Raw genomic sequence first — 18,681 nt, 5'->3', positions numbered from 1 at the left:
TTGGAACGAATGTCTTTAAGGCGACATCTAGTGTATATATCTATGCACCAGTCTGCGTACACGTCACACACCAGGATGTGCGCACGCCCTCAGATCACTTGGACGTGGCTGTGTATAAGAGGTAAAAACGATATAAATACTGTTCGTTTTCTCACACAAACCGCTCGTTTCGTGTCTTAGGCCATCAATGTGTACTTACGATGGGGAATTGTTTAATTTGGACGACGGGGAATTGTTTTAATTTGGACTCTGTGCATGCTCTTTGAGACAGTGACCATAGACCTGCATTATATGACTGACAGACAAAAACGGTTTGACCTAAAAATATCAAAATTGAAACTACTGCGGAAAAAAGACACCTACATCTTGGATGCCCTTGAGGTAAGCTAAAACATACAAAAAATGTATTTCAAAGTGAACTATCCCTTTAAGTATTCTGTGTGTATCATTATTAAGGGCCAAGCACAAAGGGTTCAAAGGTGAGGATGCTAAAAAGGATTTGAGGCTGTATCTCAGAAAAAATGTATGCCGTTAGCACAATCCCATATTAAAAGGCTGACAGCGCCACCTGTTGGTCAAAAGTTATGAGTAATTCTATTTATGGACTTTAGCTTGAAGTCCTAAACTCCTCACCAGAAATTCTATGTCCAGTCTGACTTGAATAACATTTACATGATGTTTTTGCCGCTGTGCCTGGTCCTGTAATTGCTGCTTGCAGCTATATTTATAATAATAATAATTGTTAGATGAGGAAGATAAGCAATTAATCCTTTATGTCCCATGAGAGATCATATAAAAAATGTTGAAAAAAATACAAAAAAGATTGTGTATTTTTTAAACTTTATTTATTATTACCTTACAAATTATTTAATAAATAAGTCACTTGGTACATAGTTAAAAGGCAAGGTGATTCCAATACGATGGCTTTAAACCATTGACAAATTGTGTTTGGATGTAATTTCATGCCAAAGCATGCTGTAAAATGGAAGTGCAAGAAATGCATCTTCTGCTGTGTAACAGAAAGTTTGTACTAAAATGGCCTCATCACTGATCTGTTACAGAATTCAGTGAGGCAAATTAATATATTAAATATAAAATTGTTTCCCTGCCTTTGAGCTTTGATGACTGTAGTGAACCCATAACTGCATTTAACAATCTGTGTCACAAGAAAACTGAAGATTACTGTAAATAGTAAAACCTTTAGTTACTGTGTATTATTCCACTGCATGTAAAATGTGAATAGTATGTTTCATGTATACACTGTAAAATATAATCTTAAAGGAAATGCATTTATATAATTTGCACAAAGATAATTTGCCATGTTAGAAAGTATTAAATGAATAGGCTTTAAAACAGATGTGTTTTTTAAGGTTTATAGTTTTACAGTGTATTTTGTTTTGGAGGGGGGGGGGGGGATTACCCATTTTCATCAATAAAGTTTTATATACAAACAAAATAGTTTTGTTTATTTCTTTAATCAAGTTATACTGCTATTTTTTTTAACAAATGCATACTCTTTTAGCCAGATATATTAGATATATTAGACTCTTTTAACCAGATATAATCACTGCAATTGATTGTTCTTACTAATATATTTATATTAATATGTAATGTAATGCTGATGGACTGAAATTTACAGTTTGGTTTATTGTTAACAGATTGGGTACCATAAAAATAATTCATGTAATGGTGGCAGGATGATAAATTAACCAGGGTGGTAATTGTGAGACCAGGGTGGAAAAGTGATACCTCATGAATCTAAAACACAATTATGAATTTTAATACCATCAGTTTTTTTTTTTTTTTTTTTTTTTTTTTTTTTTGCTGTTGTTTTACAAACTCAAAACACAAACTGTTTCATTGAAATATTGATTTAATTTATTTTGAAGAAATCTCATTCAGAAAAATATATCAAATCAGAAAATGCAATTAATAGATCAGTCACTAAGCCCGTAACAGTGAATCCTAATGTCCATCAAAGCAGTCATTTATTGTCGATCTGGACTATGAAGATCTCTGCAGCTGCTCGTGACCTTTAGCAGTGAGAAATTGTGCAAAGTAAATAAAATGTGCAATTTTCAGTGAAAACAGAAGTCAGTTTAGAAACACAATGTTTGCACTTACCCATTTTTTTAAGCTGCCTCATCAAGTAAACAATAACCTGAAATAAATTATATATGTCTGATAAATGTAGTTTTACATAAACTATGGAACAACATGCTCATAATATCATCAGATTGCCGGCCTTTGTTTTGCAATACTTAAGTTACATGGTCAAGAATGAAATGTGTAAGACACAAACTTTAGCCAACCTTGTTTCAGAGGTGCCTGTACGAAATCTTCCATATATACACACTCCATTTTTGACTTAAATTCCTTTATCACTTCATCTGGTATTTTTTCACTACGAGCTGCAATGGAAGACAGACAAACAGAGAGACATTATGAATAAAAGTCAGTTGTGTAACTGAATCCCTTTGCATTGGTGGTGACTGTACATGTAGCACATAGTATTAAAGGTTATACTTGAAAGGTTTCAGAGGTGGGTGCATGTTGAATTATATGCGTGTGCATTTTGTCTTCATTAATGTCCAGTTTAACATGTTGCTTTTATCACATAGGTGGAGGGGTACAATGATCAAAGGTGATACTGACCAAATAACATAGCACTTATTTCCCCGTCTTCATCCACAAACAGTATTATGATGCATGAAGCGCAGTTTATGAACTTGCCATCCCAGACCAGTGCAGTAGTATCGTAATCTGCTCATACAGTGACACATTTTAAAGTGGAAAATGAGAAATTATTAATCTTTTGAAATAAACATAACTAAATTATGATTGACATGATTATAAAAGGATATCTGAGAAGGAAATAGCTTGATATGAATCAACCCAATCTCACGGTAAAACGTAGGCCAACTGGCTTATTTTATGAGGTGGCGATTTTGTATGAATTCATATGTAAACTTAACGAAAATGAACGATTTCTAGAAAAAAGTTAAGCACGAACACGAAGGTCCTCCTCCCCTAACCGCCACTGGCTTTTAGACAGATCTCACGAATTCATACAAATTAGACCCAACACGCAAAATAATTACAAAGTACTATGAGATTGTATTGCATGAACCCTTTATGTGATGTTAAACATAATAAATGTTGAACTAATGTTTCAGTCTGATGAGGTTGTATGTTACATCCGTTCCTACCACTTCTAAACAGGATATGCTCCATCACAGGCACAGTGACGTAGGTCCAATTATTTTTCTGACACTGATCTCCACTGTGGTGATACAAACAAAATTATTTTAATATACTTGAAAAGCAATAGAACAGTCCATATGTCTGTGTGTGTGTGTGTGTGTGTGTGTGTGTGCAGTTTTCCACTCACACGCGAGCGCTTTCAGTCACGCTCAGCGTGGCGTTATCGACTTTCTGGATGTGAAGCACAGAGCTGTCGGTGGTTTCGAATGATTTAAGATCGTCTTCATCCCATACAGCTACTGCCACAAAATGCCAAGAGCCCATATACTGCACAGGATTTTTAAAAATAAATATTTTAACAAATATTGCAAGTAGGATATGTGATATCTACAATAACAATATGCCTATAATGACCTTTTTTTTTTTTGCCACTTAAGCTAATGTGAATAAATTCAGTTCATGTGTCAAATTCTTAATAATCACACAAATCTAGGCTATATACAAACAACTCTACATTCCTCCACAGCAGTGTTATTTTAGTTTTTATTTTGGTTTAGGCTATTATAGTTTTATTAATATTTTGAATTAGCTTTTATTTTATGTTTTTCATGTTAAAATATTACTATTAAGGTTTTATTTATTATATTTTCATTTATCAATATTTAGATTTTATTTGATTTCAGCTGTATTTCAATTAACGGAAATGTTTTTAATAGTTTTAGTTAATGACAATAACCCTGCCACAAAGCCAAGACTGACTTTGGTGACATTAATGTGCTGCAAGGTCATGAGCGTTCAACACGCAAAATTCAGACATTTTATATAACCAGTCACTAAACTTTTTTTCTACATGAATGAATTTACAGAACATCTGGAAACTGAAGCAGGCATTTAGGCAAAGATGAGGCCTGTGAAACAGACGGCACAATATTTACCAGATTTTCAGCTTAGAAAATAATCTTCAAGGTTGTGAATTCACTATATAGTACAAGCATGAAGTAAAAATGTTTGCTTTAAATCCTCTTACCTCATCAGTAGTAAAAACAGAAGTGGAGAGAGGGGCTGGAGGAAGACATGGCACCATGACCTGCATCCCAGCATAAAACAGACCAATTAGTGAGCCGAAGGCACCGTATAATGTGCTCATAAGCATGGCTGCGTCAATGAATGCGATGCACGATACACAACGAATGCTGATGTCTTCTAACTGACGGATGCTTAGACGGAGATGTTTTAATACAGTGCTCGAGGGGACTTTCACCCCGATTTGTTAGCCTTACTCTGTTTGTTATATATTCTTGTAATGGTTGTTTTTGTGTTTGTCAGAGCAATGTGCAAATACACCCCCTATACACCTGACCTTGTTCTGGACCACTGTCCACATACCCTGCAGAAAAATTCAAGACAAAACATTCAAAGGGAGGACTATGTGACAGTGTGGTTTAGTTTTCTTAATGTCTCACAAATAAATCTTGATGGTAAAAAAAGAAATATCACAAAAGAGATCACTTACTGTTTCTCCTATAATGAGATTATAAATAAAATAAAATGGAGACTTCTGCTTTAGTCCCATTTTTCCACTCAATGTATTGTTATTGTGACCTTTGGAGCAACAGTTGCGTTGCTCTTCAGTGCAAAATGCAGCCTCGTCACTGTCGCTCTGCAATGCTTGAAGTTATTTAACCTTTTTTCTTTCTTCTTCTTCTTCTTCTTTTTTTATTTTTTATAATTAGCTTGAAGTTATTTAACCTTTTTTCTTTCTTCTTCTTCTTCTTCTTTTTTTAAATAATTTGTTCAAATACATTCCCTAGATGTCTATGTGGAAAGTGTTTGTACATGATTTTGTGGAAAAAAACGTTTGTTTTTTTGTCTGCTGCAGAAAATTAAACAAACAAAAAACATTACAGTGGTCAATATGTTTACTTTAAAAAACGTTTTGATGTTTATTTCAAAACAATCACTTTAGCAAAGTCTGCACTATATTTTCTGTTTATTTTGATTAATAAAATAAATTTTTTTTGTTCAATAAATATACTGTCATTAAAACATGTTGATATAAAAAATATATTTTAAAAATACAGCAACAAAATTATTTTAAAAGTAAAGATTCTGAAAGGATTGAAGGAGATCCCATAATATAACAAAATATATATTTACTGTAGTAACAATTAACAATATTTTAATATATATTATTAATATATTTTTTAATATGACAGTTTCATTATAAATATGGTGATTATCTCTAAGATGGACATCCAACTTAAAATATGATATTTACCATCTGAATCTAACCATGTCATGTCAACAAATGGAAAGGTCAGCTGTTTATTAGCATGTTAAAGGGGTGGTATAATGCCCCTTTTTACAATATGTAAAATAAGACTCTGTTGTCCCCAGAGTGTGTATGTGAAGTTTTAGGACAAAATACCCCACAGATACTTTTTTACAGCATGTTAAAACTGTCATTTCGTGTGTGTCCCTTTAAATGCAAATGAGCTGCTGCTCCCGGCACAGAGGGTGGAGCTTCAAGAGCTTAATATTGGGAGTGTGTATTAGCAGCTCCAATTACCTCAAACAGACAAGCACTAAAATGTCAGAAACTGTTCTGCCTTTTATGTTTAAATTGGAATGATGGAGAGACTCAAGCTAGGTTTATACTCGCCGCGTCTGCACGTGCGCATGGCAAAAATTATGTCATTGCAGTCTGGGTGTTGGTTGCGCAAGACCCTATTTCGCTTGGCGGTGTGCACAGAACAAATTAATTATGGCTGTGAATAGGCCACATGCACATTGCAAGGTGTAAATCCAAGAAACAATGCACATGTAGCCTGTTTTTAAAGAAAGAATGTAGCTTTGCGTTTGTGTGAATTTAGCTTTTTAAGTGCACTAAACTAATGAATTTCTTTTTTTTCCTCTCCTTTGTTCTATGCAATGTTTATTTCCAATAAAACTGTCATTTTTTAAATAAGTCTCTGTTAATTAGTGAAGTTGAATCATTAGATTTTCCCTCACAGTAACATTACATTAGGCCCTACTATACAGTCATACTATACAGAATAATCAGGGTTTTTTTTTTTTCCAACACATCTATTCATAAATAACTCCTCAGAGTTACAACTGAAAGACTATGAGACACAAAAATTATTTGATTAACCATTTGTTTCTATAGACCACAGACAAACCCAGTTAGTGTTTCTGCTGTATAGCCTATACCCTCACTTTTTCTTGCGTGCCGTGACACCGGCACTTCTCGCATGTTGCTAGTACTCTGAGAGAAACATAAAATCAGGCTATTAATTAATTGTATACATCACGCAATCGGAGCCTTTATAAGCATGAGTGGCGCGCGATGGTATGGCAAGCCGTTTTAACTTTTATTCATTTTCAGGATATGAATTCTTGATATCAACAATTAAATTGTCACTAGTTAAAATAATAATTATTGATAACTGGAATTGGATTTCTACTAGTAACAGTGGCAATTTTTTATATCAGGAATTAGATTTCCACTAGTAAAAATGCTAATTCTTGATATCAACAATTGAATTTCAACTAGTAAAAACTATAATTCTTGATATCTGTAATTGTATTTTCATTAGTGAAATGTCACCATAGGCTGCCATTCAAATTCAATTGTTGATATCAACAATTGATTTCTTACTAGTTGAAATTCCAGTTTCACATATCAGAAATACAATTCTTACTAGTAAATCCTTTATTTTCGATATCAAGAATTCAAATGTCACTAGTTGAAATGTCTATTCTTGATATCAACAATTGAATTGCTACTAGTAACAATGTTAATTTTTTATATCAATAATTCGATTTTCATAATTCGAGACGGTGGTGTCCGTTCCGGAGACATTGGTGTCCGTGCCGGAGACGGTCGTGTCCGTTCCGGAGACGGTGGTGTCCGTGCCGGTGTCCATTCCAGAGGCGCTGGTGTCGTGCCGGAGATGGTGGTGTCCGTGCCAGAGACGGTGGTGTTTGTGCTGGAGGCGGTGGTGTCTGTGACGGAGCCGTTGGTGTCCGTGCCGGAGACGTTGTGTCTGTGCCGGAGACGGTGGTGTTTGTGCCGGTGTCCGTGACAGAGATGTTGGTGTCCGTGCCGGAGACGGTGGTGTCCGTGCCAGAGGCGGTGGTGTCTGTGACGGAGTTGTTGGTGTCCGTTCCGGAGACGTTGGTGTCCGTGCCGGAGAAAGTGGTGTCCGTGCCAGAGTCATTGTGTATGAAATTTGGTATATAAATAAACTTGCCTTGCAATGTGCCTACCTGCATGTTACGTCATCAGCTTTCGACCACAGTTCATGGCTAAGCAGAGATGTGCAGTTGATCGATTCATTTCTTTGTATTTACTGAAGTTAAAGAAGGTTTAGCAATAGTTGAATCAGTTGAAGCAATAGTTTATTAACTGTTTAGTCCACGTGTGAACATAAACATGTATTTTTAGTATTGATGGATTTTCATGTCCTGTCCACCACACATTCAACTGATGATGATCATAATGTATGTAATGATGTGCATACAAAGGAGACATCTATGTTTTGTTTTAAGCTGCATATATTATGTAGTTTTGTGTTTCAGATTTCCGAGACAGATGATGTATGAAGTTGAAATGTTTTTTTGTGCACGTGAATTTGTTTTTATGCATGTGAAATTGTCTATGCATGTGTGAATCAAGTTTTTTGCGTGAATTATTAATGAGACTAATTTGGCTCCATATTATGGACAGAAAACAGCATTATATTTCAGAATGCACAGAAACCGTTAAGGCTGTATGATATTCTGTTAAAATATTTGCGATACAGATTTGATTAGAAGGATTTAGTTGTCTTTTACTTCTTCTTCTGGGCTTTACACTCCTTCCCAGTAGGTGGCGGAAATGCACCTAAAGTTTGCCAACCGCTAGTAAACAAAAGAAGAAGACGGTTGTTCAAAACAGATTCGACCAACGAACTACATATGTCTTTTTAGATCAGGAAAACGACACGTATTTGTCTTTCGGTTATTGTAGGCTTATCTCTGTCTGTGTTGGCTTTCAATACAATGGCAGAATCCAGTATTTCAGTGGCTGAGGATCAGTTCAACTGTTCAGTCTGTCTGGATCTACTGAAGGATCCAGTGACCATTCCCTGTGGACACAGTTACTGTATGATCTGTATCACAGGCTACTGGGATCAGGATGATCAGAAGGGAGTCTACAGCTGCCCTCAGTGCAGACAGACCTTCACTACAAGACCTGTTTTAGGTAAAAACACCATGCTGGCTGAAGTGGTGGAGAATTTGAGGAAGAGAAAACTACAAAACGATCAACTTGATCACTATTACGCTGAACCTGGAGATGTGGAGTGTGACGTCTGTACTGGGGACAAAAACAAAGCCATCAAGTCCTGTCTGGTGTGTCTGGAATCTTACTGTCAGACTCATTTTGAACGTCACGAGGAATTTCACTCAAGAAAGCGACATAAAATGACTGATGCCATTGAAAGACTGCAGGAGATGATCTGCCCTCAACATGACAGACTGCTGGAAATGTTCTGTCGTACTGACCAGATCTGTGTGTGCATGCTGTGTATGGCGAATGAACACAAAACCCATGATACTGTATCACCTGCTGAAGAGAGGACTGAGAAACAGGTATGAAGTAAGAGCAAAGAGTAAACTTATTTCCTCCTTAATGATATGCCTCCCCATCCCCCAAAAAAGTGCCATTGCAATATATCTACCTTTGCAGTGTAGATATCAGTGTAGATGAATGGATAAATAGGAACTAGATTTCAAATTTAGAATTAAGAAATCCCATATGTCCACAACATACAGTCAGACAGTGTTACTGTCATTTTTTCCCGTACAGGATCACTTGGAAGAGACCAAGATAAATTTCCAGCAGAGAGTCCAGGAGAAACTGAAGGAGCTTGAGGAGCTGAGAGAGGCTGTAGAGTCTCACAAGGTGAGTTTAGAGCAGAAGAACTGCTGGAAGAGCTGTTTCAGACTCAATTAGGACTCTCCTCCAGTCAGTTCGTGAGGAGCCAGTGCTGGAGCTCTTTCAGTCCCACTGAAGCCCACTGTGGGGAACAGGCTGTGTGAGGGACCAGTAAGAGCTGAGTGAATGGACTGGTTCTAATGCGTCTCTGTGTGTCCTAACAGCGCTCTGCACAGGCAGCAGTGGAGGACAGTGAGAGGATCTTTACTGAGCTGATCCGCTCCATTGAGAGAAGCCGCTCTGAGGTGACACAGCTGATCAGAGACCAGGAAAAGATTCTTATAAGTCAAACTGAAGAACTCTTGAAGAGACTGGAGCAGGAGATTGAGGATCTGAGGAGGAGAGACACTGAGCTGGAGCAGCTTTCACACACAGATGATCACATCCATTTCCTCCAGGTAACAGAGATCTGACAAACAGAATGTTGTGTTTAGGAAGCAGGAATCTGATTTTCCTTCTGTTTGTCTTTGTGTCTGTGTAGAGTTTCCAGTCTCTCTCTGTCCCTCCTGGATCTACAGACTCGTCCAGCGTCACTGTCAGTTCTCGTCTCTCTTTTGATGATTTAAGAACTTTTGTCTCTCAGTTGCAAGAGAAACTGCAGCATACTTTTGAAGAAGAGAAAGAAAACTTATGTAGAATAGGTAAAGTATTCATGCATTTACTCCCAGTAATGTCAATATAATGAATGTAATGTAATCCTACAACACACTGCATTAAAATACAGGTGGATAAAAATGTATATTTTTACATTGAAGATGTCTGATGGTTTCCACAGTGCATTTGCCTTTACTCTAATCAATATAACATCAATATAATGAACATCATAAAAACAATATAATCCTTCAACACAATGCATTAAAATACAGGATGGAAATTAAATATTTTTACATTGAAGATGTACATTGTCTGTTGGTTTGCACAGTGAGATACATCGAGGTGATTCCCACCCCTGAATACGAGAGCAGGAATGAGTTCCTACAATGTAAGTTTTTTTATTTATATATAAACATGAGCGCGCACACACACAGAAAGAGGGGATGGAGAGAAAGCCAAAACAGTTGTTTTATTAAAAAGCATAAAAAACAATTCTTTCTGAATAAATATCTAAAATACATTTTACATGTGGTACACTTGCTAAAGATTAAAGTTTTAAAAAACTTTACAGACAATACAATCTAAGTCTCTTAAATATAGTAAAATTAGTGTAATATTTAGGTTAACCCAATAACACTGCTTAATTTATAACAAATAAAAAGTTTTTTTTTATTGTTTATTTCAGTGTTTTCTTGATTGCATTATTTCACATCATCAATCACATGACATTGATGAAAACATGAAAAAAGCTTATTTGCTGTGATTAATGATTGCCATTCAGATTTACTGATTGAAATGTGTTTGGTTTTCAGATTACCAGCGGTTCACTCTCAATTCAGACTCAGCCCATAAATACCTCAGGCTCTCTGAGTTGAACAGAGTGGTTACTAACATAAAAAAAGCCCAGCAGTATCCTGATCATCCAGACAGATTTACTCATTTGTGTCAGGTGTTGTGCAGAGAGAGTGTGTGTGGACGCTGTTACTGGGAGGTGGAGTGGAGTGGTATCGTGGATATAACAGTGTCATATAAGAGCATTAAAAGGAAGGGATGGGGAGATGACTATGAGTTTGGCTGTAACAATCAGTCCTGGTGTTTAATCTGCTCTGACTCCGGTTGCTCATTTGGTCACAATTACAAACTGACTGAACTCCCTGCAGACCCCATCTCCTCTAGAATAGGAGTGTATGTGGATCACAGTGCAGGAACTCTGTCCTACTACAGCGTCTCTGACACAATGACCCTCATTCACAGAGTCCACACCACATTCACTCAGCCTCTCTATCCTGCTTTTTTGATTTGCTATAATTCAGAAGTGAAATTTTGTGATTCAACCTAATGATTACAGACCTTTTAACACATTCAGTGTTTTTCCACTATTGTGTTCTGAGAAATGTGCGGATAGGTTGCATCTCCTCTTAACCACGGTTCGGCATGTTTAGATTCGATTGCAAAATTTTCACGATCCGGATTTCTCTGCAAGTGCTGGTGAAACCCCTGTAGTGATGTAATGATACTTTCTAGTATAGTAGCCTATTTGATCTTTCTACACGCCGTATTCATCAGTGATAAAAGTCAATAAACTTCAAAATAAATCTACTTTTTTCCTTTTCCTAGTTTTATGTGATCATCATCCATAACACATTTGTTCCAGTGTGTACCCAGAGCAGGGTGTTTTTAATATGCTTTGAGTCAAACTATGTGCAAATTCATAAGTCAGCACCATTGCTGAGTATTTTATCTTTAAAACTGAAGTGAAAAAATGCAGTTTGAAATCGCCAGTGGTCTCTACGTCACAAACTACGTTGTAACCAATCACATCAATGTGCAGGCTGGCTTTAGCATATCATTAACTATGCTGCGAAGCAGGGGCGTCTCTTATCCTGGTTATCCTGGTATATAGGGAAGCTATATATCTGTATCACATTGCGATTGGACTTGTAGACGAGCCTGTATAATTCACTCTTCCACATCTTCTTCAGAATCAGTTTCTAGTTCAAAGTTCAAGTTCTAGTTCATGGCTGAATTAAACCAGTATTTCCACTTGCCATTGTGCAGCATTTACTGCAATAAAGTTGAGCGAGTGGATCAAGTATTCTGAGCCTGTGTGAGTGGAGATGGGGCTAATTTGCATATTCATGGGTGTATTTATGGAAGAAATACATATGTACATAACAAGAATGTCATCATAATAGCTCAGATCATAGACAACCAGCTGGCTTGCACACTCAGTTACTAAACTTAATTTTTGCACTTTAGAGAAATATTCAACACTTTTATGTATTATTCATTATTTATTTATTACTCACAATCACATTTATTTAATTAAATCATTGTCTTTAGAAGTTTAATAATCGCCATGCCAATAATCATTTCACGCCATTATTCCTGTTTTTTTCCGTCCCCAAATTTAACGCAACTTAAAATGGATAATCAATATCTTTGTTATACCATTTAAGACTTTTACATTTTTACACTTACATTTTATACAAGTGAATTTAACACTTTTTAAGGACCCCCAGGGACCCTAAGAAAAGTTACCATTTGATGTGCAGAACCTAGATTTAGATGACTTATGGTAATTATTCTTTTTGTTTCTAATAGTGATTTATTTGTAAAACATTTTTGTATCATATAACTTGTATAACTAACCAACTAGCCAGTTTGCATCCAACCAACCAAGAAAGATCTAAAACAGACCATCATGTAAGCACCCAGCAACCTTTAGAGTTACACATATTGGGTTCTATTTTAAAATCAGATTTTTTTTTTTAATTACTGAAATGTATCAAATTATGTGTGTGTTGCTTGTTTTAGCGTGGCACTGCACACAATTCATATGGCTGGGGACAGAGCGTGGCCCCCAGTTTAAAATCCAATTTGGGCTCCACACCCGCTGGTGAAGAGAAAATGAAGCGCTGCAGCAGAGAGGAGAAAAACAGGAACAACTCCATCCGTGCCAGCTGCTCCCCAAGACACACTCTCTTTCCTAAAAATCAGAGAAAATGATGGGTAATTATAATGGGGGGATGGGGGGGGGGGTTCTCTGTTCATCAATGTATATACATTTGGATTACTTTTGTGGCCTATACCTAGAGAAAAAGGTAAAAAGGCATCTCTCTTCCTGAAATTGCCCTCGGCATCCAAGAAGTGACCCGGGTTAAAAGAGTGAGGCGTCTCCCACTCGGACTCATCAAACAGCACTGATGTCAAACTGCCGGTCACTATTGTGCCCTACAGAACCACAAGAGACTTAACAAGAGTAAAATTATACACACTACTCTTAATGTGCTTAAACTAATAGGTTCTGCTCAAGTTCACATTCTCACAATGCTTTAAACATTACTAGGCCCATGCACCTTTGGGATAGAGTATTTTCCTATCTGAGTATCTTCCACAGTAGCCCGGGCCACATTTATTGGGATAATATTTCCAATCCTCTGTATCTCATGAATGACAGCACAGGTGTAGGGCATGCTGTCCTTGTCTGATAAAGATGGCTGCCGTGACCCTCCCACAACACGATCGATCTCCTCCTGAACTTTGGCTGAAGATACCAAATTTAGAGAGAGTTTGAGTACGTATTACTTTTAATGTGCATATGAATGTCATTTCTCACAGTAAGCACTCACCCTGTATCTCAGGATATTTTATCATGTAGAGAAGACCCCAGTGCAGAGTGGTAGAGGTGGTCTCAGTTCCCGCTACAAACAGATCCAGAGTACAGATGCACAAGTTCTCCACATCAAACCCAGTGGCTGTGTCGTCCTTAAGCTAAACAACATGAATGAGAGGCATTTCAATTCAATAGCCATATATATTATTATTACATTATTACCCATAACCAGCTCACTTACTGAGGCCCCCCCCCCCCCAAAAAGGGTCTTACTTTTTCCATCTCGGCAAGAAAGCAGTCGATGTAGTCTCGAGGATTTGATGGATCATAATCCGCTCTGTGTACATTCACCTTCTCTCGAACAAAGCCAATCACTTCTTTCCACAGAGCAATAATTTTCTTGTGCGGTCCAGGCAGTCGCCGCATGAGCCATGGGAACATATTATAAAGCTAAAGAAATCAAAACAAAAAGTACATGAGCAGTGAAAGAAAGCAAAGTTAACTTGGTAAAATGAGAAAATGTTTACTTGAGCAAAGACCCCTCCTTCCAGATAAATAACTTCATTGATGTTCTTCAACAGAGACTGGAAGTCATGGTCACTGTATTCAAATCGATTACCAAACACAAGGACACAGATCACATTTGAGACAGCATTGTTCATCAGAAAGCGAGGGTCAAATGGTCGACCTGGAACAGTAGTTGTTGTAAATCACACTGTGCTTGCAATTTCAAATGCAATTGTCAATTATTTTCAGTCAACAAGCCTCAGTAAATACCTTGTTCATTTGAAATGGCTTCATTCAGAAAGCAACACTCAAGACTGATGGATGGCTCTAAACTTTTCTTTCCCAATCCGAAGTTTCGAAGAGTTGAGAGTGCAAATCTCCTCTGATGCTTCCATTTATAGCCACTGGCAACAACTAAACCTGTACACAAAACAAACCCAGTTAATAGATTACTGACAATTTATGGTGAAATGTTAAACCACCAATTTAAAATTCTGATATTAAACTGACCTTTGTCTCCAATGATGTCATAAAATAAAGGTAGTGAGGGTCGATCAGCGAGGTTATCACCCTGTTGTGTATAGACCTCCTTCACTAGTTTATATCCATTCAACACAACAATTCTTGGTCCAATAATTCTAAGGCTGAAAACCTTGCCATATTTTTCTGCAAACTGTAAAATATTATTTGAAAATCAAGTTTTAGCCACATTTAGCCCAAAATTCCAACATTCTGTAAATTCTAAACATTCATTAATTCAGACATGTTTATAAGTTTAAGATTTATTCATTTAAACCCTGGCTTGCTGGTTTAACTAGTTTTAGCCAGACTGTTTCAGACCCAGCCTGACTAGCTAAAAATAATGTTGTCAGAACTAATAATAAGTATACTGAAGTATTATCTTCTATTTTAGAAATTCATTTTTCATGATTCATACTGACTTTTACATGTTTGGGATATTCCACTACATAGCTCATTAGTGGGAGCATATTTGTACAAGTGGTGCTCACTGCAGTCAAATGACGTCCAGCTCCAACTCTCTGGACGTCTGATGGGTGGAGGGATTGAGTTATGGGTTGGGTTAGGGTGTGGTTAGATATTCTAGCTCCACCCATTATAGGCCCAAATTACATTCGCCGCTCCTCGCTGGAGGTCTAGCTCCCCATCTCTGAATGTTATTTGGGCCCTAATAGGTGGAGCTAGAATATCCAACCACACCCTAACCATACCCCAAACTCTATCCCTCCACCCGTTAGACGTGCAGAGAGGTGGAGCTGAAATATGTGTGCACAGCACTTGCACTTGATCTCTGGCCCAGTGAACATAGCACCCATTGTCATGCGTTCATTATTTGCAAATTGCCTACTATATGGGGAACACAGAACATATGGGAACACATTTCAGTGTTATTTTTTCTTGTCATATTTTAATTTATATATAAAATTATGTTTAATTAAAATAGCTGAATTATCGTCATGATGCGTCACAAAGTGTCTTTGTTAAATTAAACACTCAGCCATGAGCCTATCATTTTCGTCAGACGAGATTAACGTTTGCAGCAGCCACTGTAATCTTTTAACCGCTAGGCTTTGCGTTTTCACAGATTTTCACACAATACATTTAGATAGATTTAACTGGAATTGTATTTACCTTTGCAAGCTGAAGATGAATCTTACTAGGCTCGATATGATGAAGGTCTCCAATAATCGGCAAAGACCATGGTCCAGGAGGAAAGTTCTTCGGCGCTTTATTTCTGATATAATCACTCAGCAATAAAAACACACACGAAAATATCAAAATACTTTTGATATCGATCCACTCGTAAAGATGCAACAGGTCCATGACTGACACTTCCTGGATTGTTGTGTGCAAGTTTAAGCGGAGGTCGAACCAGATCCAAGTGGGCAGGGTTTAAATGACCGCAGTCCCCCAAGCTAATTTACGGTTTAAAATTCAGATTTCTTTTGGCTCTATCAGCAGTGCGATGTCGTAGACATATCTCATATGATCAATGTTGTTCCAATATTGTTGCCATCAACATTAATAACATCAGGTTTTCATCGATATGGTAATGGTGATTCAACATTTATTTTACATTGAAATTTCAATATCAACCATAATGATGATTCAGATGGAAAAACAATGTTTATTCAATGTTGGCTTGCTGTCTGGGATGTCATTCTTCATGATTTGTGAATTCAGGTGACGCGGATTGGTCTTTTAAACCTTCCTTAACTCCACTATTCTGATTTATTTGTGCGATCACTTTCACAGTAGCCTACAGTTTTGGTCTGTTCATTTTTCACCCAAAAATGAAAATTCTGTCATCATTTACTCACCCTTAAGTTGTTCCAACCCCGTATGAGTTTCGTTCTTCTCTTGAACACAAAAGAAGATATTTTGAAGAATTTGGGCAACGAAACAGGCCCAAGGCCCCATTGACTCCCATTATAGTATGGAAAAAATAATAATACTATGGAAGTCAATAGGGCCCATCGACTGTTTGGTTACCAACATTCTTCAAATTTAATTGAATCATATCTTCTTTTGTGTTCTTCAGAAGAAAGAAACTCATACAGGGTTGGAACAGCTTAAGGGTGAGTAAATGATGACAGAATTTTCATTTTTGGGTGAACTATCCCTTTAACCTTTCCATATAGGTTTTATACTTATAGCCTAAACAATAGTTAGGGCAGGCAGTTACACAGGCAGGAAAAGCATAAGTCGCTTAGGGTCACTACTCACTTAGCTTAGGGTTTGACAACAGCATAAGCATCTTGTGAATTATCCAGCCGACAAATACATTTATACATCAAATTTCTCAGTAAAGCCATAAAGGTTTTTACTCTTGACATACAAAATAGATTACTTGCACTGCTCCACCTTGGGTTTTTTTTATATAATCCTCATACAATCATTGTAGGCAACTTTAAGCTTACATATGCTTACTTTTTTTTTAAATGAACCCACAAAGGAGTACAAATGAACCTAAAAAATGAACCTAAAACCTTTTAAATGAACCTAAAAAGAAGTACAGTATGACATATCGTCATCATCATACATTTCATCATTAATGATATGTCCCAAATATTTCGTTTTAGTGCATATATTTAGTATTTGCCCTGACAAATAAAAATCAGGAAAATTAAGGTCCTTATCCCCTTTTTGTTCTACATATCATGGCAACACTCTTCTTTGCATTATATTGCACATCATATTTAATCCCATAATCAGAGCATACATTTAGCAGCTGTTGAAAGCCAGCACTACTTGGGAGAAAAAAATAGATCGCCAGCATACATAAGATGATTGATTAAAATATTACTCAGCATGCATCAAGTCTTACAATCACTTAATTGTTCGGACAATTCATTCATATAAACATTAAAAAGGGCTAGTGAAAGTAGACCTCCCTGCCGCACACCATTACCAACCCCAAAAGGTGCTGAGACACTATTACCCCATTTTATTGTCATAGTCTGATTAGCATTCCAATATACCAAAATTCTTAGTATGCTATTAGGCACACCCCTTTTGATAACTTTTGATGATTAACTCTATCAAAAGCCTAGAGGCGTCAATAAACCCAATTATAACAGAGGAATTTTGTCTTTTATACAATTTCTTTCAATGTATACACAAGTCAGTGCTGTGCCTTAAAGCCAAATTGATTATCTGTGGTAACTAGATATACACCTAATCAATCTAATAGAATTCTTTCCAGAACTTTTGATAACACACTAGCCAGCGCAACTGGTCTAGCTATCCAGACTTCCCAGCTTGCCAGCCTTATCCTTAACAACAGGTACTAATGCTACTGACAACATAGACTCTGGCAACAGTCCATGTTTTATCAAACCATTAAAGCAAATGGCAAGAACCGCAACCCTATAGGGCTCGCAAACTTTAGGTGTTCAGAAGTAATTTGATCCAAGCCACTGGCTTTCCTGTCTGTGAGCTGCATTATTGCTTTATAAACTTCATTAGTTGTAATGCCCAACATCTCCACAGTTCAGCTATATTCTCTGATCCAGAGACACCATCTATAGAGCTTGGTAATATCACATCATTCCTATTTGATGCTCTTACATCTTCCCAGAAACCGTTTATATTATTATGTAACAGATTTTCTGCCATTGAGTCGGCTCTTATCATGTGTTCATGTTTACAGACATATCGAACTGCATATTTATACCTAGCATTAGTAAAAAAAAAAATTGTTCCAGAAGAGGCCCCTGTCTGGGCCTATACCTGCTAAGTTCCATGCCTTAAATGCTTTCTTAGCTTCAGTATGGCATCCAGACACATACTTTTTCCACCCTGGCTTACTATTAAATTTCTTATCAGTGCGTACAAAATATGGTCTAGCCTGATACCCACAATATTATAGAAATGGTTTAATGTATTTCCATTTATGTGAATGATTATTTTAATCTACAAAGTCAACACCCAAGCACCTGCTGCGTGCTGCGTGACGATGAATCCTTGTGTTGTTTATGCTGCTATTTGCGCATGAAAAACACTAATTTTGTTATTTTTAATTGGTCACAGATCCAGACTTATCCTTTCTAATTTTATTTAATTCTAATTTAACATGGCATTTAACATAACATAATTCAATTCTAATTTAACATCTTGTCAGTTAGTTTGTTTTGTGTTAGTTTGTTTTGTTAGTTTTGTGTACAAGTTATGTGTTAAAACACATAACTTGTCAGTTCATGTGTTTTATTGGAGAAATATAGTATAGTACAAATAAACTTAGCAGAGATCAAATCAT

The 18,681-nt window shown here is 36.7% G+C and overlaps 3 protein-coding genes across 3 annotated transcripts; 1 reads left to right on the top strand and 2 right to left on the bottom strand.

The window, feature by feature from the left end:
* Positions 1–1,855: 1,855 nt before the first annotated feature.
* On the bottom strand, positions 1,856–4,803 carry apom (apolipoprotein M). The gene is made up of 7 exons (XM_084119306.1): positions 4,232–4,803; positions 3,392–3,531; positions 3,210–3,283; positions 2,656–2,763; positions 2,313–2,411; positions 2,125–2,161; positions 1,856–2,033 (listed from the first exon to the last, which is right to left on the bottom strand). Exons 1-6 carry the CDS (start codon positions 4,355–4,357, stop codon positions 2,133–2,135), a joined length of 576 nt encoding a protein of 191 aa, XP_083975432.1. The 5' UTR covers positions 4,358–4,803; the 3' UTR covers positions 1,856–2,033; positions 2,125–2,132.
* Positions 4,804–7,062: 2,259 nt separating this feature from the next.
* LOC311086412 (E3 ubiquitin/ISG15 ligase TRIM25-like) lies at positions 7,063–11,392 on the top strand. Its single transcript, XM_084119294.1, has 6 exons — positions 7,063–8,841; positions 9,059–9,154; positions 9,352–9,585; positions 9,669–9,828; positions 10,110–10,169; positions 10,594–11,392. The coding sequence occupies exons 1-6, from the start codon at positions 8,251–8,253 to the stop codon at positions 11,118–11,120; spliced, it is 1,668 nt and encodes a 555-aa protein (XP_083975420.1). The 5' UTR covers positions 7,063–8,250; the 3' UTR covers positions 11,121–11,392.
* LOC311086414 (cytochrome P450 2J3-like) lies at positions 10,232–15,908 on the bottom strand. The gene is made up of 9 exons (XM_084119296.1): positions 15,555–15,908; positions 14,415–14,577; positions 14,175–14,324; positions 13,925–14,085; positions 13,671–13,847; positions 13,414–13,555; positions 13,141–13,328; positions 12,874–13,015; positions 10,232–12,770 (listed from the first exon to the last, which is right to left on the bottom strand). The coding sequence occupies exons 1-9, from the start codon at positions 15,744–15,746 to the stop codon at positions 12,595–12,597; spliced, it is 1,491 nt and encodes a 496-aa protein (XP_083975422.1). The 5' UTR covers positions 15,747–15,908; the 3' UTR covers positions 10,232–12,594.
* Positions 15,909–18,681: the final 2,773 nt, after the last annotated feature.

This window comes from Abramis brama, assembly GCF_963993115.1.
Source record: "Abramis brama genome assembly, chromosome: 7".
Classification (NCBI taxonomy): Eukaryota; Metazoa; Chordata; class Actinopteri; order Cypriniformes; family Leuciscidae; genus Abramis; species Abramis brama.
The sequence above is the reverse complement of the archived record's forward strand: the minus strand, read 5'-3'. Positions and strand labels throughout refer to the sequence as shown.

Excerpts from the sequence above, each read along its gene's own strand:
- apom (XM_084119306.1), bottom strand. The coding sequence starts at position 4,357 with ATGCTTATGAGCACATTATACGGTGCCTTCGGCTCACTAATTGGTCTG. Across the intron at positions 2,764-3,209 it reads GCATATCCTGTTTAGAAGTG|ATTACGATACTACTGCACTG; the intron begins GTAGGAACGGAT and ends CTGTATGAGCAG. Across the intron at positions 2,412-2,655 it reads AATAAGTGCTATGTTATTTG|CTCGTAGTGAAAAAATACCA; the intron begins GTCAGTATCACC and ends CTTCCATTGCAG.
- LOC311086412 (XM_084119294.1), top strand. The coding sequence starts at position 8,251 with ATGGCAGAATCCAGTATTTCAGTGGCTGAGGATCAGTTCAACTGTTCA. Across the intron at positions 8,842-9,058 it reads AAGAGAGGACTGAGAAACAG|GATCACTTGGAAGAGACCAA; the intron begins GTATGAAGTAAG and ends TTTCCCGTACAG. Across the intron at positions 9,586-9,668 it reads ATCACATCCATTTCCTCCAG|AGTTTCCAGTCTCTCTCTGT; the intron begins GTAACAGAGATC and ends GTGTCTGTGTAG.
- LOC311086414 (XM_084119296.1), bottom strand. The coding sequence starts at position 15,746 with ATGGACCTGTTGCATCTTTACGAGTGGATCGATATCAAAAGTATTTTG. Across the intron at positions 14,578-15,554 it reads TTCATCTTCAGCTTGCAAAG|TTTGCAGAAAAATATGGCAA; the intron begins GTAAATACAATT and ends AATATTTTACAG. Across the intron at positions 12,771-12,873 it reads CTTTTTACCTTTTTCTCTAG|GAAAGAGAGTGTGTCTTGGG; the intron begins GTATAGGCCACA and ends TCTGATTTTTAG.